The 24,483-nt window shown below is 39.3% G+C and overlaps 2 protein-coding genes across 8 annotated transcripts; one reads left to right on the forward strand and one right to left on the reverse strand.

Annotated features, from left to right (window-relative positions):
- Positions 1-384: 384 nt before the first annotated feature.
- znf532 (zinc finger protein 532) lies at positions 385-17,133 on the reverse strand. Of its 7 annotated transcripts, XM_057360089.1 has the most exons (10): positions 15,161-17,133; positions 14,938-15,061; positions 8,155-10,435; positions 7,755-7,939; positions 7,205-7,381; positions 6,007-6,169; positions 3,862-4,161; positions 3,165-3,277; positions 2,903-3,044; positions 385-2,471 (listed from the first exon to the last, which is right to left on the reverse strand). In XM_057360089.1, the coding sequence occupies exons 3-10, from the start codon at positions 10,408-10,410 to the stop codon at positions 1,962-1,964; spliced, it is 3,846 nt and encodes a 1,281-aa protein (XP_057216072.1). In that variant the 5' UTR covers positions 10,411-10,435; positions 14,938-15,061; positions 15,161-17,133; the 3' UTR covers positions 385-1,961. The 7 variants fall into 7 exon arrangements, with proteins under 7 accessions (XP_057216072.1, XP_057216071.1, XP_057216073.1 ...); XM_057360088.1 differs by having other exon boundaries at positions 14,938-17,133; XM_057360090.1 differs by lacking the exons at positions 14,938-15,061; positions 15,161-17,133 and adding an exon at positions 13,354-14,928.
- grp (gastrin-releasing peptide) lies at positions 15,163-21,307 on the forward strand. The gene is made up of 4 exons (XM_057360093.1): positions 15,163-15,269; positions 18,771-19,788; positions 20,364-20,623; positions 21,001-21,307. The coding sequence occupies exons 2-4, from the start codon at positions 19,659-19,661 to the stop codon at positions 21,040-21,042; spliced, it is 432 nt and encodes a 143-aa protein (XP_057216076.1). The 5' UTR covers positions 15,163-15,269; positions 18,771-19,658; the 3' UTR covers positions 21,043-21,307.
- The last annotated feature ends 3,176 nt before the right edge of the window (positions 21,308-24,483 follow it).

Below are 24,483 nucleotides of genomic sequence, written 5' to 3' on the forward strand. Positions count from 1 at the left end.
GGTACATTCGCTCTAAAGCATTATAGAAGAATTTCTTGCAGGAACAGCTGTGGTTACATTAGGTTTTTGGGCCAATAAGCAATAAGAACAAGATCAGAATATTTAAAAAATATTCTTCCATGTTCATGTATATATTCACAAATCATATACAGTAATTTAACTTTTGGGTGATGTGCCAATTTGTAACATGACATAAAACATAAAAAGGTCCTCCATCAAAAAACACCTATAGCATTTCACACTAGTGCCTGAATCTTAACATCCCTGGTAACCATGGTGACTAAGATGCAGTGGCCACTGCAGAATTGCTTTTCAGCTAATTAAAATAAGGCAACCAGAGACCATCGCTTCTCAAACACACAAACTCCATACTAGACATTTGTTTATGTATCATTTATTAATGATAACTGCTTTTTTCACAAACATAGAACATATCTACCGAACAGCAGCAAAGACATTCTATAAATACTGTAGAACAACCACCATTAATGGCATCTCTCATGCACATATGCTCGCAAACAGAAAAAAGGTAAAGGAACCGATATGTGGTGTATTAAGTATGGAGGACAAATGAAATCCTAGAACTAAAAGATAGCTTCACAATTGTTCAGCTCGTTATGTTAAAAAAATGCAGACAGCTGACTTAAGAGGAAATAGTGTGAGAGAAAACAAAAACAAAGAAACAGCCTGTTTCACATTTCCCCCAAAACATTCATTTATAGTAAAGGCAGGATTTGTAACTTGGCGCTCTTGTAGTCCTTTGTTAACATCGTGTCCAAACAAATGATTCAGAGAAACTCCACACTTTCGAGGACTTTCCATGATGCGCTGCTTCGTGATTGACCAACAAAATAAGACCAGGACGCTGATGTCTAATCTACACCTGCCTTTCAAGCACCAGAGGCACTCGACCACACAGCAGGATACACTAGCACTTTTACTGATTTCAAGAACCAGAAAACACACAACTTCGATTGGGGGCTCTCGCTGGAGCGCGTATGTAATTGGGGAAAACTTTGGTTTAAATAAAACGGTCCATAAAGCTAACTAAAGGGACATATAGGTTTTGTTAAACCCGCCGTGCAAAGTGAGGTAAAAAAAACATCTCTACAAAACGCTGTTCTTGATAAAAAGCTAAAGTTGACATGTTGTGTGGTTTTCAAGAAACAAATGCATCCAACAGAACCACAAAATTATGATTTGAAACATTTGCCCGAGAAAACAAATAACGTGAAGATATCAAACATGTTTGTGCATCACAGCACCGTAAAATCACAAAGCACATATAGATTTATATGACCTCTTGGCAGTGCTTGTGAGTATTTAAAGTCCGTCGTGTCGGGTTGTATTGTTTTCCAAAGGACGACTAATACACAGAACAGAAATGTAACTAAAACTAAAACCTTTCGACACTAAACCAAATGCCATTTGGTAACACAATTGCACACAATTCCTCAACTGAATTAGGAGACACAATTCGCATTTGTCTTGTTGATTTTTGACTGATTGTCTCTGAGAGAAGTTGTAATGTGACATTCTGGGCGCTTTTAGCAGCAGTGACTCAGGAATGAATGCGCATCCCAAGATCGAGACGTACAGTACGATATCCGCTCCCACCAGAAAACAATGAGAACGGTCTAAAATAGAAATAAAGAATCTATAAAAAAGATCTATCCAACACGCATACAAACATCATAAAGTATACAAAATGTGTTCTCATAGATAATTAAATACACATAAATCAAATCTGAATATATTACACATCTTTAAACACACCGTCTCTGTGTGTATAGATTTATACATTTCATATATATGTATTTGTATTTATATATATACGTATGCACAATAGATGAGCATACAAAGAGGCAAGAGTGAAGAAATATGACACGAAAAGCTTCTAAACAGTCTCTACAATGACACAACAAGTAATTCCTTCTGTCCACCAGGGGGCACTGCCTCTCTCACTTTTCCGCTGCGCTCAACCGTTTAGACTTTATAAAGGCCATTCCGTGTGTCCGCATGTGTGTGTTCAGCACTCCCTCCGTTTCAAAAGTTTTCGAGCACACTTTGCATTGCGTATCTGGGATACCGTCATTGACCTCAGGGTTTGGGGTGTTCTCCTGCTGACCGTTGTGACGTCCGATTCCTTGCGGCTCTTTCAGCTTGTGCACAATGAACAGGTGTCGTGAGAGGGAACGGTGCGAGGTGTAGCACAGGCCGCACTCACGACACTGGTAGGACGAGACATCGGTCTTGTGCTGGGGAATGTGCTCGTGGAAACGCACGATATCTTCGGTGGTGAAGCTGCACACGGCACATTTGTGTGTTTTGAATACGTTGATCTTAAGTTTCTTTAGAGGTTGTGAGGTTGAGGTCTTAACGGGTGCCCCCTCCTCTCCAGGCTCCTCGGCTTCTTCTTCACCCTCGGGGTCCTCATCTTCAGAGTGGAGCTTGCGTTTGGGACTGGGTACCTGAAGCACAATGATGCTTATTTAAAACTTAAAAGAACTGATTGGTTATTATTGCAACCAACTCACTCCACCGCTCCCCCCTCCCTTTCGAAGCACTACGGTGGCTGACACAGTACTAAGATGTCGTCACGTTTTTGCTTCTTTGCCGAAGGAGATAACATATTTAAGAAATGCGCTCTGTAGGGCAGTTTGTCCATTTAGGGCTACTGTAGAAACAACATGGCGAATTCCATGTAAAGGGACCCGCTGTGTGTGTAGATAGAAATAGCTCATTTTAATGTAATAAAAACACAATGCTTCATTATATAAGGTCTTTTTACAAGTATATTATATTGCATTTCTGTCAATAGATTAAAAAAAATTACACACTGGACCTTTAAGGTTGATGCACAAAAACTAAACAATACAGACTATTCCATTTATTATGTTACCTGCTCTTTGTCCTCAGCGGCTTCTATCAAGCCAGAATCTACCGGAAGCTTGGCCTCCGTGTCTTTGATGCCATGCATGAGCTGGATGTGTTTCTCCAGCAGCAGTCTTTTCGTGAACGTGCGACTGGGTTCAGGACACTGTCTGCGAAAATCAAGAGATCCGCCAGACACTTGTAAGCATGGCAGCAAACAGGAAGATTTGTGACATGTTTTTAATGGGAATCATCACATAGCGATGGATCAAGAAACACACAATACTCACAGACACGAGTAGACCTTCCGCAGGCCCTTGTGTTTGATTCTGTTGTGTCTGCATAAACTGTGAGAGGAGCTGAAGGACTTTTCACACTGTCTGCAGGGATGCTTTTTAAGTTGCTGTGAGAAGGAGAGATAGAAAAAACATTTGTACCTTTTTCAATAAATTATAGCAGCAATAAGTCATCAAATCATGAGGAAATGATGAAGAAGACACAAACCCTGACATGCGGAGTAAACTCCATCCAAATGTCAACCTGAAGATACGTACGTCATGAGACTGTTTAGAGGCTTTTCGTTTCATATTCCTTCACCCGTGCCTATTTGTATGCTCATCTGTTGTGTATACATTGTACATCCATAACGAATGAATTTTTCTCTCTTTAAAAATAGAAAACTCGTGCATAGACCGATATTTTTTTCTAATGTCTGGACTATCGTCAGGGGTTTAGTAAAATTAAAACAGATGATTCAATATATTGGTAATAAACACATTCTCTGAGAATTTATATTTCAAGTTTTGACTTAAAATGTCATGTTATGCTGGAATCCTTTAACGAATTGGGTGCGTGCAATTTATGAGGCGCAATTCATTCTTAGTGAACAACCACTATGAACCAACAATTACATTTTTCTTTTACAATTTTCAAATTTTCCAAGTAAACGTTTGCACTACTATTAGGTTTCCAGCGATTATGTTTTACCTTCCCATGTTCCCTCTTCATGTGCGCGATGAAGACTTCTCTCTGTGTGAACAGGCGGTCACACTCCCCGCAGGTCCAGCCAGGACAGGAGGTGGAATTAGGGACTTTTTTGGGAAGGTCTGTTCCATTACTGTTCTTCTTTGTTGGTGATGATGGCTTCCTCTCTCCCTTCTCATTGCTGTTGACAGAACCGCTCTCCTTGTTGTTGGGGCTCATGGAATTGGTGGGTTTGGAGCTGAGAGGAAGATTGATCCCTAGGTTGGGAGGGCCCTCTATGGTCTTTAGGGTGCCGTGCATGGACTTAAAAAAGTGAAGAACAGAACTGTTGATTAAATACTAACATAACATACAAATAACATAATGTACCACAAATGCACAGTGTATACGAACTGCTCCATTTACAACTGTTGAAGCTGCAATTCATCTCCTTCTCTATTTGAAATTTTGGATTGCTTCACATTTTTATCTTTATGTACTGCAAGTAAAACTGATACGAAAATCTAATCAAAAACTCAATGAAAAACTTTGTACTTAATAACAATGTTTTTTGTTTATTTGTAACCGAATAATGGATTGCAGGTTTAAAGCTGCCTCTCTATCGCCATCTCTGTTTGAAACGTGAAATTGCAGGTAACTTCATTAAAAACTATTGACATTTTAGCAAAATTATAAACCATTATTATAAGCTTACTCTTGTAAAACACAGTGAAGTGAAGTAGAGATGCACGGATACATTGGCCAATAATCGGTATCGGTCGATATACTGTAAGTGATTAGTTTAATAACGGCCTATGATCAGGGCCGATATATCTTGTCGATCAAAAGAGGACAGGAAAATGCAATGAATTTGTGCTCTCTATATGGACACTGTTAAGAAACATCACCAGTTTGATGTTCAATATTAATCGATATTGCTATCAGGAGATATCACACTATCAAGGCGACGTTCTAGCTCCGTTTCTATTCATCATAGTAATAGACTACGTCTCTAGGTTATCTGCCGGAAGCTTCGGATAACTTACACATAAAGGTCCTCCGCCCAGGAGTAACACGAGACCGCAACGCGGTACAGCAATAGCCAAAGAATCTAGAGCCGAACGCAAGCTTAACGATTTAGCATATGCCGACGACATTTCACTCCTGGAAAATGATCTCACCAGGGCACAACAACAGCTCACCCAACTACAACAAAAAGCGGGCACAGTCGGACTAGAATTAAACGAGGAGAAGACTGTCCATGTGCACATGAATGCTTCCAGTCACAATGAACAACGTCTACTAATCAATGGAAAGGACGTTGAAATCGTCTACGAATTCAAGTATCTTGCATCCTACATCATATCGACGGAGAAAGAAGTAAAAAATCTTATCTCTCTTGCATGGGTGGCCTTTACTAAGTTAAAGAAGCTGCTCACCGCTCCAACTCCCAAGCCAACGACAGAATTCAGGACTCGGCTCTTCCATGCAACGTGTCTATCTGTGTTGCTTTATGGCTGCGAGACATGGGTTCTAACGAAAGCTCTAGAGGAACAACTGGATGTGTATGCGAGTGGTACCAAACCATGCTGGGAATTAGACAAGCAGATGCCCATGCGCCAAACGAGGAACTCTACAGACTGACCAAACAACGTCCAGTCAGCGTGACCATCTGCAAGCGACAGCTGGAGTTCGTGGGCCACTGTCTTCGCATGGAAGAGAACGAACCAGCCCACATCTAAGCCATCTATCGCTCAGAAGTCAGTGACAAGAACAAGCGAGGAGCCCCTCGCCTAACCTTCAGACACAAAATCCGGAGCTACATCGACGAGTACAACAAAAGCCAAAAAGGGCGGAATCAAATAGCTCTCCCCGGAGCGAAGAGCAGTCAATCACTCGCCCGCGTCGAAAGGGAAGAGGAAACAAAAGTGATCATCAGCATCGCCAAAAATAGAGAATTGTGGAAACATATTGTCGAGCTCCATACTAGGGGACCCCAGCAATGATGATGATGGTATCGGTGGATAAATGTAGTATCGGTGCATCTCTAGTAAATAGACAGTTTTCAACACATATTTTGATGTACTCAACTGAGTTTTGTTCATTGTACACAAAAAAATACATAGTGCAGCTTTGTCACATTTTCCAAAACTGATGTTATTGACTTACTTTGATATGATCCAACATGAGCTGCTTTTGTGCGTAGTGCGTGGAACAGTCAGGACACTTGAAGACAGACACTTTCTGATTAGATATGTGCTGATCGAAGTGCGTATAGAGCAACGTCTGCTGGGTAAAAACTGTGTCACACATGGAACATTTGTAGATCAACCTGTAATGTACCAAATATAAATAAAACATCAATATGAGAATGTTTTCTGACATGCAAGGTCATGGGTTCAATCCCTTATATGTACTTTAAATGTCATTTTGAATAAAAACTTCATCTAAATGCATTAACATAAATACTTCAGTGTAGTTTCCGGTTACAGGGTTCAATTGTTCAAGCTCAGTTTAGTCAATATTTTCCAAAATGTCTTAAATCTATTTTTGTGTTGAAGGACTTATGTTGGGCTGTTGAAAGTTTCTTGCTCATTTATTAAATTAATCGCTTACATTGTCAATGAGCTAGATGATCTTGTTTCTCACATGGTTACAGGTGACACAGGAAGTGCAAACAACCCATCTGGTTTTTTCATTAGCAAGTGTTGAAGAACACGACAGGCCTCATTTGGGACTGTGATGTCGGGTTCATACAGAGGACACAGTAATTAAAGTCACCTTGCATAATTTCTTTCTGCACCTGATAAGGTCAAATGTGTTATAAAGGAACCAATTCGACACACCTATTGAGTTTCCATACACTGTGTTACAAGAATTACTGTCAGCTTGTTTCACCAAAAACATGGAAGCGTTTAGCACAAAGCCTTGCTGAGCACTGAACAGCGTGGAACGTATGAGGAAAAAACACTGAAATGTCGTTTTATAGCTCAGGAGATCTGATGGTGTTCTCAGTTGATTCATTTACATATCAACTTTGTCTCAGATGTTTTTCCTAAAATTGCTTAAAAAATAGAAACAATTGTTAAAATACATGAAGACACTGTAAAATGAAGGTAGATTGTTTAGGTAAAATAATCTGGATTTGGGTAAATATGATAAGAAATGTTTCGGCTAACAGCTGTTACATCTCCAAACAAACATTTCAATAACACAAAGCTCTCTCAACTCTAAAAACTTTTAAAAGTTTAATAATAAAAATAAAAACTTTTAAAAGTTTTTAAGGATAAAAAAGGATAATAGCATTATAACAAAACAAAAATAAAAAAATATATTATTTTTAAACAGACCATTAGAAAATACTTACTTAGGCTCTCCGATTTTAACTCCTGGATGCTGGGTATAGGCATGTGAATGTGTGCTGGGTGCCGATTTGAAAGCCATGGGGCAGATGGGGCATTTGTAGAAGATTTCACAGTGGGATCCCTGAATGTGCGACTTGAGAGCAGCAACATCAGCGAAGATGACGCTACAGTGTACACAGCTAAGGCCAAAAAAGAATAAGATATAAAATAAAAATGACTTCCAGTCAGTGTCAGATACCTTTAATGCAGCATCAATCAAGAGTGAATGGCAGAATAATAACACTAAGTAGCTGTGATTGCCGTTTTAAAAGCATGACTGGTGCTCATTTCGTGCTCCACTTAAAACCAATTAAACACTTAGCAACACTTTGTATTGAATGACACTGTTTTTATGCATAAACAGAACCTTTTAAGACAACTTTGAGGTCCATCTTGGGGTCCCCAGCTTTAGAACCACTGACATAAGAAGCCATGTCAAGCAAGCATTACACCATTTCTAAGAAACATGTTCTTTTTCATTTTTGAGAGTTACAGGAAGTTATTCGTACTAACCGGTAACCGACTCTGCGTGTGTAGTGCAGGCAGTTCTTGGTCACGTGAGACTGAAAATGGACGGATCGACATATAGCTCCACACTCTGGGCAGATATATGGAGACTTGTGTTGATGGATCCGTTGATGGGAAGCAAAACTACACTGGTTTGGCAGCAGCATTTGGCAAATGGTGCAGGTTTTCTGCTTTAGTTGAAAGAAAAAAAAAAAACAACGATGAAAAATGATTTACAGTTTTAGACTCAGAATCTTAGCTATCCTGATCTGCCAAAATGTTTCCAAACCCCTTTGTGTCCATCCAACAGACTAGCAAACCAACTCAGGCTAGTTAAAGCCATTTTAGGAGATATTATAACATAGAAACAACCAAACTTGGTAATATAGAACATCCCAACACCCACCTGTCCATTGGACTCAACAGCCAGTTGGTAGTGCATTGCCAGAGACGACTCTTCCTGAAACATCTCATTACACTCCAAGCACTTCAGAGTCGATCTGCAGACCTTAGAGGCGTCCTTATCCAGCGGCATTGCAGCCGTAACAGGGGCCGAAGAAGGGGCAGAGATCACCGTGGTTGGGTTCCCTTTCCCCTGACTCCCTCCTATGGGGGATCCAAGGTTAGCCGAAGATGTGGGAGCACTGGAAGTTACAGAGGGAGCCAAGATCATCTGGTCAGCAGGAATTGGCTTCAAGATGAGATGTGAACACTGCATGACAACACCTTTGTCTTTGTGGCTTCTGGCATGAGACAAAAGGCTACACTTGTTGTAAAAGACCAGGTTCTTGGCGCAGTGGTTGCAAGTGACCTCTATGCGGACGCTTCTACGATCGTAATGCTGCGTGAGGCTTTTTTCCAGGGCGAAAGAATCTCCACATTCCAAGCATTTGTAGCCCCGGGACGGTAAGGATATACAGGCTGCGGTTGGAGGGCTGAGGTTGGGTACGTAAACTGGCACGGGGTTTATTCTACTTAAAACTTTGTTGAAGGCCTCCACCACCGAGCTCTGGGAACTGGTTAAAACTTGAACTCGGGACACTTTCTTCTGCTGTTGTTGGGCCAACATGGATTGCTTGATGGGTTGCTGGGGTTTGGTCAAAACCTTGTGGAGCTCAGCTGCTGATGCATTCTGGGGCAGGAGATTTAGGCTGGTTAAGTGAACAGTCTTTGGCACGAGTTTGGTGTTGGCTAGGCTGGAAGCAGGCACCATGACAGTTTGTTGCTGAATGGCATTAGCAGCTTTGAGGATGGCACTGCTGGCACTCTGAACGGATGCCGCCGGTATGACGGTGGCTTTTACTGTCGTATTGTTGGCAAGTTTCAGATTGATCACTTGGGAACCGGCCGCCTTGACGGCTGAGACTGGCAAGAAGGCGGTGGCCACCGGCTTGATGGTCATTTGTTTTGTAACCTCAATAGCAGAACCTCCAGACGTTGCTAATATTGTGGTGGGTAGAGATGTTTTGGTGGGAGATGAGAAGACGAAGGGTGGCAGGGATGAGGCGACATTGTATGAAGATTTTATACCTTTATTCCATCCTTCGGGATCAAACTCTGGCAAGACTCTGGTAACTGTCCTCTTGATCTGCCCAGAAGACGTCTTGATGGTTTTGATGCGGACTTTAGGGATGACCTGGACTGATCCCGCTGGAGATGAAGGAGACCCTTTGCTACTGCTTTCACTCGTAACACTGCAAGGGCTTTCAGGTTGTTTGGAGAGCACTTTCTTGGGAAGCTCCAGAGCTGACTCCTGTTCTGGAGGTTTCTCTATAACTTTTGGAGTCTCTTTTGTCTCTCTGGGTGAATCTCGAGGTGTGGAAAGGGTTTCTGGAGATTTTGCTTCTGTGTTAGCTTTCTTTGCACTAAGGGCAGCAATTGCAGCAATGCAGGACGAGAGCTTTGCAGATGATTTAGCTTTGGTTGCATTCAACCCAGAGATTGATTCTTTGTGCTCTTTTGCATCTTGGAATCGAAAGTTTTCTCTGGGTTGCTCCTCAGGTTTTCTTTGTTTTTGAGAGTCACTTAGCTTTGCGTTTCCCAAAAAGCCATTGGAACTATTTTTCTCAGCTTTCATATGATTGCAGTTGCCGTTTGTTTTAGGCTTTGACGGGCCTTCTGCTGTGGCAGGTTTGGCATGTTGAGAACGGAGCTCTTCTGTCTTTGTGCTCAGACCTGTTAGAGGATTCGGTCTGAAAGGTAAACTACTCTGTTTGTCTGCAGGGTCGTCTACTTCAATCTTGTCATCATCGTCAAACTCCTCAGCACTTGAGATGGGGCTAAACTGTTTGAATGTGGCGATATTCCCAGCCATTCCATGAATTTCAGTCCTTTGAAGCTTGTCGCTTTCCTTGCTGTATCTGTTGTTGGGTGACACGGGCAAGAAGCCATTGTGTAGTCCATTTCCGACAGCGGGGTGGACGTCTTTTTCAGAGAAATCTTGATCGCTAGCATCGAAATTTCGGACGTTCTTCACAATAACGCTAACCCCAACGTCTGGACCAGAGGTGACATGAGAGTCCTCTTCATGATGGACATTGTGTTTGAGCTGTCCGTCATGGTCATCATGGCCGGACTCAATGGCGGCCTTGGGGTCGACCATATCAGGAATGTCAAAGGCCGCAAGCAGGTCATCAAAGTCTGGGGTTTTCATGTCGCCCATGGTCTTATGAGAATGAGCTAAAAACCTTTAAGACACAAATAAAAAAACGAATTAGACAGGCAAAAGAAACAGCAGCAGGAACTTTCATTTTAAAGGAGCAATGTGGAGATTTTAGCGGCATCTAGTGGTGAGGCTGCGAATTGCAACCAACGGCTCACTCCACCCTTTCAAAGCACTACAACGGCTCTCAAAGGACTAAGATGTTGTCGCTTTTTCGCTTATTTGCCGAAGGAGATAACGTATTTACCAAACGCGCTCTGTAGAGCAGTTTGTCCATTTAGGGCTACTGTAGAAACAACATGGCAAATTCCACGTAAATGGACCCACGGTGTCTGTAGATAGAAATAACTCATTCGAAGGTAAGAAAAACATAACTCTTCATGATGTGAGGTCTTTATACACGTCTGAAGACATAGTTATGTATATTATATTGCATTTCTGTCAATAGATCCTCTAAAAATTAGACAAATAGATAGTTTTATTTGTGCTTATTTCTTTAGATAAAAATTCATGTAGTAAGTTTATTTATATAAAATGTAAATGAGCTACTGAAAAGGGTGACAAGCTATTTATTTAGATCACTAATGTCATTTAAATCTTTATTTACACATGCCTGTAGATAACATTAAAGCACCTCTTACTAAGACACAAAAGTACTGCATTTAAATAAGATTGAAAATCATTGCAAATGATTTGAAACTGACATACTATAAGTACATTTTAGTCTAAATTATTAATAAATAAAGGCACAAATTCCTTATTAAATATATTTTAAAAGACTATATTATCCTGCAAAGAATTTTTTTTGTATATTAACTGTCAATATACTGTATTATGTCATTTAATATATATTTGCTGTAATACATAAGGAATTGCTGCTTTTCATATACTGAAAAATATAAACACTCGATTCCAATTTATAAAATGCATTATTGAATATATCGCATTGTATTTTTCAGTATATACTGGCAGTTGACTATATACCCATACATGTGTCCTATGGTGTGACTAAGCAAAATTCAGAAAAAAACATGAACATAAAACCCTTTCGTGTTATTTTATATTATTTATACAAGTACTAACAATATAAAATAATATGTTGTTGTTTTTGTTTTATACATTTTTGCTGTCACACCATAGGACACATTTACGGTTTATTTGTCAACTACTCATACCTATATATTTTTGTTTCATATGGGATTACAATTTTATTCCCTAAAGAATTACATACCAGCATTAATACAGAAAGTCACCCTGTTAAAAATCCTACACTTGAACGTGTTTACATTTACTCTAAATGCACACCCTAAAACATAAGCACTGCCTAAAAACACAACAAGACATAAACACCACTATTTCAACATTTAAATGATTGCGAAGAAGCTAAAACAAGCAACTCTGTGTAATGCTAGCAGGGTTAGTCACCCCTTTCGCTTCTGCTTCTCTGTTGAAATGGAAGAGTGCACTGCAGCCCTGCCTCCATTACAGCTCATAACATCTGCACGCACAGGATACGCAGGGCCAAGACGGCCTTCCCAGCACACAATAGTGCCAATGTGGCGAGGATTGTAAGCCGAGGAGCAGCAAACAAAAGGACGGAGAAAGAATGTGAGAATAATATGGAACAAAAGAGGTTGAAATGACATCGAGCTGTTAAAGCCGGTATGAGGCCTCAACAGCCGTGCTGCTGATTTTAATCTACGGCGTCACTCGTAGCGATTCTTAGCCTCTGATTTATTAATTTTTTATCAAAAAGGCATTTAAAATCAGGCACAGTGGTCTGTTTATGAAAACACTACAGAATAATGCACACAATGGGCCTTACTCACAAACACGAGCACAACCTGTGTGTGCAAAACCATATTTACATAAACAATCTTGTTCGATTAAATAGGATATCTGATTTATTTATGACAGATTCTGCTCATGTTGCACGAACAAGGCCTAATAAGAACAAACACACAACAATGCAAAACACAGAAGTGGAAACATGCAAATGAGCCACTCCTCACCCTCGGCGTTCCGACAAATATACGGCAAAGCAATCTTGCTTCCCTTCTCTCCTTCCTTCCTTCCTTTATTCTTTCTGTTTCTCCCTCTTCTCCACCTCCACAACAAAACACCACCACCTCCCTCCTCCCTTACAGCGGAGGGAAAAAAATCCACTTTTGCACAAGGAAAGGCCCACCAGGAAACACTCCAGCACTCCACGGTCATTCTGCATAGTGACCACCGTGAACACAAATTACAGTGACCTGGCCCTATAGCCGGTCATCGAGTTTTCACACTGGCTAGATTCGGCTCATGGCAGCCAGCCCGGCCCTGACGTGCATTAACATGTTAAGGTGTGCAAAAACTGTCTCTCTGATGTCCCAGCCTGGGGCCGCATCACGTCTGAAGACCCCTTTGCCATTCTGGCTGCCATGAAGCGGTCGGCTATCTGCCTGTAGCACAGTGACTGTATTGTTTCCGTGCCTCCTCGTCTGCCTCAAACCGGTTTCAGCCGGTTCCGGTCACCCTGCATAATGTGTGTGCTGCAGTGCAGCCACACTGGAGACCCAGGAGCTGCCTGTTTCTGTGCCTGTTCACCGTTAAATCTTCAGGATCCCTGCAAAACCCGTACGGCGAGAGTGGGTTAATGTTACGGCTTGCTCTTTTGAAGAGGTTTGTGGTCTGCAATTGATGATTTCGAGCTCGAGCACGAGCTAGGCCTGAAAACAGAGACTGCGGAGGGAGTTTATGAAAAAAACATGCACGTCAGAGGTTCACAACCGGTTTACGCGGATGGATGGGATGGTGAGAGACAGTAAAAAGAAAGACGAGCGACGGATGCACATTCCAAAGGAAAACCACAAACGGTGTGTTTATGTCAAAAGCTCGGCTAGGATGATGAGCAGACATGAGAAAACAAGATGGATAGATAGTGAGTAAAATGTACCTGACCTCTCTTTGATTGTGCCTCTCGGTTTTACCCCATTCTGCAGCACTGAATTGGTCCTATTTCCTTCTCAGCCTACCCTCTCCCTCTCTCTCTCCCTCTCTCTCGCTCACACACACAGACACACACTCTCCATGGTCCCTGTTCTTCTCTTTCATCCACCGTTCCTACTTCCTCCTCTCGTTTTTCCTGGACAACAAGCCAGAGGAGAAAGAAAACGGATGTCTGTCAATTAAAATCAGCTGTTCCTACTAATTCTCCAGCCTTGGACGACCACGTTCAGTTCAAAGAGAAAACAATGACTGTGACACACACAAGACAGAAACGCAGCGAAAAACTAGGCTCTTGCTCTACCCGGGTTCTCCGTTTTCCCATTACCAGAACACTCCGTAGAAAGGCTTACGCAAGAAGTCAGTCCGGCCAGGCCCCATTCTGTGATTGTGACTTTTTTTCCCTGCGAGCCTGGAGCCTCTGCGGCGAAGGCAGAGAAGGGAGGAAGGGGGCAGTGTGCTGACAAGCAGCCCTGGCCTTTTGTCTGTGCATGCACTTGGGGGGATGGGACCCCGGCTCGCGACTGCAGCCGCGGAGGAGAAACAGACGGAGATGAAGCTGAGGTGGAGGAGAAATGAGGAAATATGAGACGAGACAGAAAGGAGGGCTGTGGGGGGAGAAAGACAGATCTATTGGAAGGACGTTTAGGAGTGGAGCACGGTGAACAAAAGCTCACGGTGGGCTTGAACAGGAAAGAACGGAGTGAAATGTATTCGTGTCGGCACACAGGTGCACATCCGCATCATTTTATTACATACACGATAGTGTGACATTCAAATTTGTGTCACATTTTAAAACACTTGTCATGTGTTGTATGAATTCTGAAATGCCATTTCTAACATATGACACGCAGGCCATCTGCAGCGTTACGGATGTGATTTACAATGATGTTTAAATGCAACGAGCGTGTTGAATATCTCACATTATGGCCATAGGACATCGTCCCTGCACTGCAAAATGGTTGCAATTATGCAATAAAAATAAGGAAATGTAAAAACGCAACAAAATAAGCTTTAGATGTTTTGAACGAGCAAACAAAAATGCTCTTTGGGAAAGAAACAATATGCTAAACTTCAGCTAAATTGAATACGACTTTAAACAGAGCAGCCAATAGAGGGCCAGACTGCAGTGAACTTATGAACTCTGACCCCTAACACACAAACAATACTCCACATGTTTTTCTTTAAATAACACTTAAAGAAAATGTATTACATCTATTTTTTGGACACCCTATACGATATAATGAAAATGGTTGTTGCTGTTTATTGTGGCCCAGGCACCTGAATCATTTACAGGACTTTGAGCTTTTCACTTCTGGAATGACTTTGGAAAACTGGAATGAGAAGAACACGAATGCATGTGACTGTTGCACAATAAACTAACATTTTCCAAGCACACAGCACGAAAAATCCATGACGGCAGCTCACAAATGCGCGCATCCCCTCCGATGCGCGCCATAATCACAAGCACCCAGGCCTTGTGCAAGCAGGAAAACCAGAAAGATCTATTCAAACAGCAAAGAACAGATGCTGACCTACCTGTGTGGGCTATTGTAAGGGTCTCAATTAAAATGGCTCTTCTTCTCAGCAGGGCACCGAAAGGAAATATCAAGAAGGCCAGCCATGACTCCTGCTGTACCATCAGCTATGCTTTCATCAGAACCTGGAATGACAGACCACATCAATATGCACGTAAAAGGGATTGAAAGGAATAACATTGACAAAAAGCATGGCAAAACGTTGCTCATGGGTGCACGCAGACCTCATGACGGCACAGCTCAAAATGATCGAGAATACATGGCATTCCCCCTGCCTGCCGAATACAGCAGTAAGACATGGAGAGGCTGCTGCTGCTGCCCACCCCCCGAGATGTAAGGGCGGTCACGTGACCGGCGGTGTCCTATTGATTCTTCATATTGTGTCATAATATCGCCGACTGCAACGTTTTACATTCAAGTTTAGGGACGCGGCGTGACGTCATCGGCGAATTTTGGAACGTCCGAATGATCGATTCGTTTCTTTCTCGAAGGATTGAACGAAGCTGTCGTTTTTATCTCGATTTAACATCTCTCTCACGGGGTTCCCACAATGCAGTGCTGCCGGTCTTTCGGTCCTGGTCGGATATTTGCGTTTTATTTGCGTTAATGTCGTAATTTTTAAGAAGCATTTGCGGACATTGACATATACTGTCGGTTCGTGATATATCCGTAAAACATGTTCATGCAGTGTTTTGCTGTTGTTAAGTAACCTTGTTTAAAATGTCGTTGTAGTATCGAAATGATGGAATATAGCCTAATTCACGGTTTCCGGGGAAAGTGTGTGGATTTGTTTTGTGCCACACTTACCCATGAATCACTGCGGTGATGCCGAGATTCGCTCCTTATTGTCTAAATGGCGGATTTCATACCTTATCGTGCTCCTGTTCATTCTTGTTTTAATGTGTAGCTGTTGTCCATGCGAGATTGGTGATATGTTCGGATAATAGTGCATTACAACTGCACGTACTTGAACGATGGTTCTTATCGTGCGTTCATGTACGGTATGTGGCAGCCACCCAGTTGCCAGTTCAGCTTCTCCTTGGATCAAACCTGATTCCCATAAGTCTTTGCTGCACACATCAGCAGTGTGCTTTTGGTTTCCAATAAACACGATCACATAATGACTTTTTCCAAAATACAACCCTAAAGGACAGCAGTACCTCAAACGTGTCCAAATGATCGACAACAGACAGCAAGGAAATTTAACCTATATGTCTTAAAGGGCAGCATTAGTAGCATAATGTCTGACCTTTTCATTTTTAATCTGCGTCTCATAAAAACAATTACTCATTTGTTTACTGGGCCTGAGGCATTGGGAGCTACCTTTAATATCAGACCTGAAAAATCTATGATTTTATTATTGTTATTTATTGAAGGTGACATGGCCTTTCTTGCATTGACAGCAGGCAAACACAACAGGGCTTGTATGTGGTGAAATGTAACATGGCGATTTGACTGTGATGATAAAATGTTGCTTTTCCTAAAGCATGTGATATGTTATTCTGCCTTAAGACAGTCATTAACCGCTCATTCAAAGGCCTTAACTATAAAAGCAGATAATTGACAAAGCAGTTAATTGACATTTTGAAAGACAGGCTAGGCAACATTCTTTCGCACCATTACAGAAAGTCTTTTAACCATTTTAATGATGAAACAGTGGTTCAGTCATGCTGTTTACATTTCGTCGTATCAAGTGATATAAAATAGCTTTTCTATTCTAAGTTATTTTAGTCACATTTGAAAATAATATCACAATATTAAAATATCACGATGTGTAAATGCAAATGAATGTAAAAATTAGGCCATCACCTATAAACTGTGAAAAGGACATGTGAAGACTTTGGTTCCAAAATGAGATAACTCCATTCTAAAAAAAATCATGTTTTTTTATCATGTTATCATGTTTTATTGTGTTAGTTAGCTGTATTTTTCGAAATCAAAACAAACCAACTGCAGTTTGATTGAAAGTAATTGGAATGCACAAAAAAAAATGATTTTTGATTTTTTTTTAAAACGGAGTTATCTCATTTTGGAACCAAACTGTTCACATGTAAAATGTCACATAAATATATTTGTTCTTTAAAGCATTTTATAGGAAATGCGCAGCTGTCACTAGATTTTTGTTATGATTCATCATTTATTATTATTACGTATATTACATATATTTATTATTACTTATACTGCACTTTTGACACTTGTAAAGTGACATATCCCAGATAGCACAATCCATCTGGTTTACGTCTATTTGACGTCTGCATTTACATCTGCAAGACATCTTAAATACATAGTTTGCTCATCTGCAATACGTCTCGGAGACGTCTGAACGTCTGTAATACGTCTGCTAAAGATCTGGAGATCTGCTGCTTAAAAACATCTGCTAAACATCTTAGAAAGAGCTGTTGTACATCCATTCTAAATCATAAACATCTTACAGACATCTAGATGTCTATATGATGTCTGACAGCAGACATCTCCGAGACGTATTGCAGATGAGCAAACAATGTATTGTAGATGTCTTGCAGATGTAAATGCAGACGTCAAATAGACGTAAACCAGATGCATGTGTGCTATCAGGGTATTGTCTTGTCAACACTGACACCATAGTAAACGAATTGTGGCTGTTAAGTTTCAACCGAAAGGAAATAGCGCCATCTAGTGGTAAATGTTATGCACTTGCAAGAATCACATTTCCGTTCAGGTGATAAGATTACCAAAAACTGACCATGCCCATCATACTATATATATATATATTATATTATATAATATTACCTTTGTTTATGGTCCTATTTAAATCAAATGAATACAGTGTTAAGAATTAGGCACACATAAAAGTATCCAGTCAGAAAAGACACATGAATTTCACATGTTTTTACATGTTTTTCGCATGTGATCACATGTATACAAAATGTGTTTAACGTGTGCAAAAAACACGTGTGATCACATGTTAAATGTGTGTTTTTGGAACATTTTGATGTGAATTCCATGTGAATTCCCACGTGAAACCCATGGGATAACACGTAAAAACCCATGGGATGACATGTGCAACATGTGGTGACGTGAAGAACATGTGATCACATGTGGAGACATGTCGCATATGTTATCCCATGGGGTTTTACATGTTATCCCATGGGTTTCACGTGGGAATTCACATGGAATTCACACCAAAATGTTCCAAAAACACACATTTCACATGTGATCACACGTGTTTTTTGCACATGTGAATTTCATGTGTCTTTTCTGTAAGGGGTATGTAGCCGAATTAATTGATTCTTCAAGAAATGTGTTTTGATTTTCTCTACCAGCTTTCATTTATTACAAATTACTAAAGAAGTTTTTATTCCACTTTAAAGAAACATTATAATTAATAACCATGACGTGCTTTCACTTTCACACTTAATGCTATGAACTTGCATATTTAGCTTTGATCAGTGACATAAACGTGTGATATAGCCTACATCTGCCATGCAAAATAAGTAGAGTAACTGATCTCATCGGCATGTATGTTTGTGTCACGCTATCCTGAAATATTATATGCATACAAATATCTCTGTGTATTATACCAAAGAGGTCACCACGTGATTACAGAAACGCACATATCACCTTCTTTTCCATGCATGTATTGTTAAAATGTTGATTTTTCCATCCAAGTGAAAGCAAAAGCAGCCCATCTGTTCTTTTAGATGTACAGAACAATACATGCTTATAAGAGGTTGCCGGGAACATTTTCTTTCAGTGGCTTTGAATGCAGGCATTTAGGAGCAGTGTTTGACGTGTAATGAGAATTTTTTTTCTTCTTCTTCATTGCTTTTATGTCATGTGTTTGTTTGTAATGAGGTTTTGCAGGAACCTTCATTCTGCCATTGTTTGCTGGCTGAGGGGTGCGAAGATAACAGCTGATATCACTGATGAGTGACAAGTAAAGGTAAATCAGAACAGAAACAAATCAGTACTGATGTTCAGTTGTAAGTTTACGGTCAGTTATGATTCCTTCTTTATTTGCGTTTCATTAAATCAAATATTAGAACAAACAAAAACATTATATTTAATTAATCACTTCTTTAGATCATGTGCTTGTTTTGCAGATGTTCATCAAAGCAACTTTTTTGGAGAGCATGGTGTTGTATGTATAGCATTATATCTAAAATGCATTCAAATTAAAATATTATAATATGAATTGATTTGGACATATGTTGAGAAAGAATAAAGCAACTGAGGTCACTGGCTTCAGGCTACCCTGGCCATTAGGAACATCATTTTGACTTTTTGTATTTTTACACCTCAATATTTTCCAAGAAATATTGTGCACAAGAAAACAATGAGCAACCATTATCAAGCTATTTTTACCCTTTATCTAATGAAATACCGATGACACTTCACATTCAATCCGTCTTGGCGAGCATAATAGCCTGTGGCTGAGATAATGACAGGTTAGCTCAACATGACAAACAGTTTTTTATGTCAAGTCTCTTAACCCACTAGCTGACGCAGAATCGCCGGGGAGGGCGCATTAAATTTTCAGCGCATTTCCCTACACCCAAATAATCCATATCTTGGCACGGCATTTTTTCTATAGCGCACGAAATTATGGCGTCATTATCTTCTCACTTTCTAAGTGCTTGTCGTCACGGGAGCATATAAATGAGCTGATTATGCCCATGCACCATTAGAGGGACCTGTACCTATAACTGGACACGCAAGAGCAGCGAGTCTTATATTGGCGTTATGTGCGTCGTATGGAGATACAGATTAGCCGTATCAATAATTTTGGTTTTGGTGGTCTGTGGTGCGTATGCGTCAGATGGTGCACAACCAATTGGAAAAGTTTTTTCACGCGGAAACCACTGGGCAGTAGGTGAGCAAAGTTCACAAGAGATATAACTGTGGGTCACACTTTTAAGTGCTAATGGTACACTGTTTAGAACATGTTTGTTTTATTTAAAAGATCAATTGAGTTTGTAAAGCTGTAATTTAGAGTTGCATTTGTGTTTCTAATGGAGATTATATAAAGATGTTGTATATTTTTAAGTTAGTAAACGTTTGTGCAAAACAATTGCACTTTTCGTACTTTGCGATTCTTTCGATGTGCAGTGCAATACTAAAAAAAATCAAAGACAAAATGTTAAAAACATGTTTCACATTGAACATACAGCCAACGCCTCATAAACCACTTGATATGTGATCTATAGGCTATAGTTACACGGCCATAATATCATATCAGGGTGCTATTAAAATTGAGTTATTAATTGTCCAAAATGTAATTTATCAGGTATGTGAAGTGATTGCAATTTCCTCAAGTGTCACTTATGCCATTGCTAACTTGACACAACAAAGGCAAAGCGTACAGGAGTCTGGAGGACAATACGTGCCGTGCCACTTTGTTCATTTCTATGTTATTTGGTCATTTTTAATGGCCCATTTCTGTTGTAGGCCACTTAATGGGCAAGAAAAGCACAGATGAGCAAAGCAGACTCGAGGACCCAGGCGGCGATGTCGAGAGGTTTATAGACCAGCACGACATGGACCCTCTTTTCCTGCGCGCCCTGGAAGCGCTCGTGAAAGGACGGACGGAACAGAGGAGCGCGCAAGGGAGCGCGCGGGAGACTGGCGCGTCAAGGTTGCTCCAACGGCTGCTGGCAATTGCACGTCAGTGGGAGGAAGATCAAGAGATAGACAGACAACTTAAACAGGTAAGATAGTATAGAAGGTGTGTTAATGCTTTTCAGTGCTATCTTATTAAAAAACACTTGTTAATGCTTATGTTTTTTAAACATAAAGTGCACAAGGTGCATGTAGTAAAAGTGCTTTCCAGCTGGTACACCAGTAGGCCTAACTAATATAAATATCATAATATTTTTTTGTACGTTTTGTAGTCAAATATAATAATATTTTAAAATATTTTGTAACAAATTGTAAAAAATGTGTAGGGTAACGTTAGTAATAAATAAAATGTTATTAGATTAATGATATGTAAACAATTATTTATGCAGGCTAGCTGTTCTGTTATGAAACAGGCAAATGTGTTAAAGTGTCATATACTATTACAGAATGTTTTCTTTATATGCAGGAGGAGCAGTTATTTTTACAAGCTTTCGGTATAAAAGATTAATCAAGCTGAGGACAAGCTTCTACACAAATGCCTTTAAGACTGTGTTTTGAAGTTCTTGAAAATGACATCATCGCTGTCAGATATGAATCTCTTTATTCAACACAATATATATGAATATGCATGTTATATTTTTGTATGTAAAACTCTATATTACATAACTCATCATTGCTTTTATTCTGTACATTTTATGCTTATGTTTTATATGAATGAACTGTGGTAACCATTGTTGTCATATTCAGTAATAAACTGTTTAATAAACTTTGGAAGTACTGAGATAAAAAAAAGCTTTGTTTCTACAGTCCAAATTCAACATGAGTCAATACCCTGTCCCTACACACAGTGTGTCAAATGAAACTCTTTCTTGTTATTGGTTGATTTCTTGAGTTTGACTGGCCATAAACTGCCTATTAGTCAAGCAGTCATTTAACAGATGCTGGTAGATGACAGGGGAGCCCTTCACTAATGACCATCCGAATGACTACACCATTGTCTGTGACAACTGACAGGAAATTGTTGATGGTCTGTCTCCCCGCTCTCTGTCCATGCACAATAGCCTAATGGGTCCAATAGACCCTGATGCTTCAGCAAAATATTATTTTGTTTTGATTTTAAGCAACACACTTTACACTTGTTTTGTAAGGGATAATGTACAGGCAGCCGGTTGTTATGGCAGAAATAAGTCCTGACAGTGTGATCGGGTCCCGACGGGAGGGTCTTATATCGCACTGAAGGGGCTTATTTCACGACAACAGCCGGCTGCTTGTACATTATCCCGCTTATTACACGGCTTCTTGCCACATGAGGAAAAAACTGGACATAAAATGTGAATTTGAAATATTTGATTAGCTCATTTTTACCGAATGCAGACCCTCCGCGAGGAAAAGCCGTTTAGTTTCGGTTTTAAAGTAAAAAACGTCACGAACAGGCAATTTGGTTTAATCATTTGTAAATACAATGTAATATATGTTATTAAAAGACATTTATAATAAATATTTGTGTAATATTACACGGAAGTTTTACGCCCCTGTTGTTCCTTATTTTTCCAGTAGGTGGAGTTGAACGACAAAATAAAATATTTGTAACCGAATCAAACTGTTAAACAAAAATGCAATTATGTATGTGTAAGATTAAAAGTAAATAAATAAACTAAACTGAAACTGCTTCTGGACCACTGAAAATTAACTATGGTAAACGTGTAGTAGGCCTAACCATGTTTTTGTTGTTGTATTGGTGACTTCAGGCAAAACCTTTAGGCAAAAGCCATGGTTTCTTACTACAGAAACCATGGTTTAACTAACGATATGCAGAAAAGGTTAAAATATTTGTACATATCTACTAACGATCTTAATACATAGCTTACATGAGACAATTGATTTGCAATTGCAAAATGATTATACATGAACACAAAATGAAACATTGTATTCACAAATCTGTCTCTATTTGTACAAATCGCCTCATGTTTATTCAAATCTAAATTTCACAGATTCAAATCATTAGGCATTTGTTTGTGAATAGTAAAATACAAGTGTAACTTGTATCACGTTCACGGATGACTGTGCATGCATTTGTTAATCAATTTGAGATGAATTTCATTCCATATGAAAGTAGGTCATCAATTTGGTCCTGATTGTCAACATATACAGGCACAAGCTGGCAGAAGGATTGCAAAATATGTCAAGCCACTTTGATTTCTTTTGGCCACTGATGATGGGCTGTGCAAAGAAAATTGAGAATGTCATTAAAACATTGCGACATATGTCTCTGTAAGTCATTTATGTATTTATTAGACAAGCTATTGGTTAAAAGTAAAGTAAATATGTAAAATGCATTCTTGAACACAATTGTATTATTTCCAAGTATTATTACAGATGAGATCAATAACATCACAACATAATAGGCCTCATTAGCCAGCCAACAATTGCTATTAAGAAAACAAGATACACGATTAATTGAGCACTAACAATCACAAACATGATAAAACCCACATTAGGTGCACATAAATTAAGCTATTTTAACAAAAATGTATTTTATATGTACATAACATAATATGATCATTTCTTTTATTCCATATGGGAATAGTTTTCAATTTGAGTTTGATCATGTTTGTGATTGTTGGACTTTTGTTTTCTTAATACACATTTAAGAAAATTGTTTGCTGGCTAATTATTATGTTGACTGTGGTCTTCTCACCTGTGGTTAATTGTTAGTTCTGATTATGGGGCTCTACATTTTGTAGGAAGTTGTACTATGAATAATGACTTAAAATAATAAATAACTTAAGTACGTGTGCAGCTAAATTGAAATGGTTTACAATGTAAGCCTACTGTAGTAACGTTATGTAGCCTATTAATGCAAGTAAACAGGGTTAGAAGAATATGTTACCAGAAAAGGCCATCACTAGGCTAGAGACAGACAACAAAATAAAATAAAAAAGAAAATAATTATGAAAATGAGTAAGAGATATCGAGTAAGCATACACGTGGTTAGCTAAGGTTGATCCAGACAGAACATCGACCTGGTCAATAAGTATACATTTTATTGTCTTCTTCTTATAAATTACACATACATATCTCTTTTAGATGTTGAAATTAATTCATATCGATATCAATGAAACGTTTAAAACTATACATGTTGGAAGATTGCCTGATAACAAAAACGTTCATTTACCATAACTCGTGATGGACTATGAAGTTATCTGTTCTTAGCCCCCTACTGGACAAATAGGTAAAAACAGGGGCGTAAAACTGCCTGCTCCAGGTCTGCGAGAGTGTTCCAGGTGTGAACACAAGGGGACGCTATAATCATTAAAATGATTATGCGTTTCCGTTCAATCCCAATTCTCTTTCTTTCTTTCTTGACTTTTTATGAAATCATCTGAAAGAAATTCCAATATAAAAATCTCTTTAAAAAAATCTTAAAATAAGTAATGTCTAAAGTATTTATTAAGCTTGGTCACTATTAAACAGATAGACTTTAAAGTAATTAAATGTACATAAAAACTGGGTGCAGTATATGGATAATTAAAAATATAAAAGCCAAAATATTCAAAGAACACAAAATCTTAAAGATATCAAATTTAAAAAGATTTAAATCAAGATATAAATAAAATATGTTTCACAGTCATATAGCCATGCCAGTATTCAACACCAGCTGGAGACAGGTTGCATTTAATGTTTTTAATTAACTTTTTTTTATAAAATATCAAAATTTATCTGTACAATGTGAGAACATATAGCAAAATATTGTTGAAAATGGTCAGCTGTATTGTACTTTCTGAATATAAAATAAATACATTTCTTCTCTAATACTGAATAGGTTTTGGAAGATGCAGACTTTGTCAGATTACTCAAATTAAATGCTTCTTTTTAAAATCTTTATGCTTTCTGTGCTCACAAAAAGGGCTCTGTTTGCCTATTAAAATCTGCAAAGAATCTTTATTAA

Source organism: Triplophysa rosa, linkage group LG19 (genome assembly GCF_024868665.1).
Source record: "Triplophysa rosa linkage group LG19, Trosa_1v2, whole genome shotgun sequence".
In the NCBI taxonomy this organism is placed as follows: domain Eukaryota; kingdom Metazoa; phylum Chordata; class Actinopteri; order Cypriniformes; family Nemacheilidae; genus Triplophysa; species Triplophysa rosa.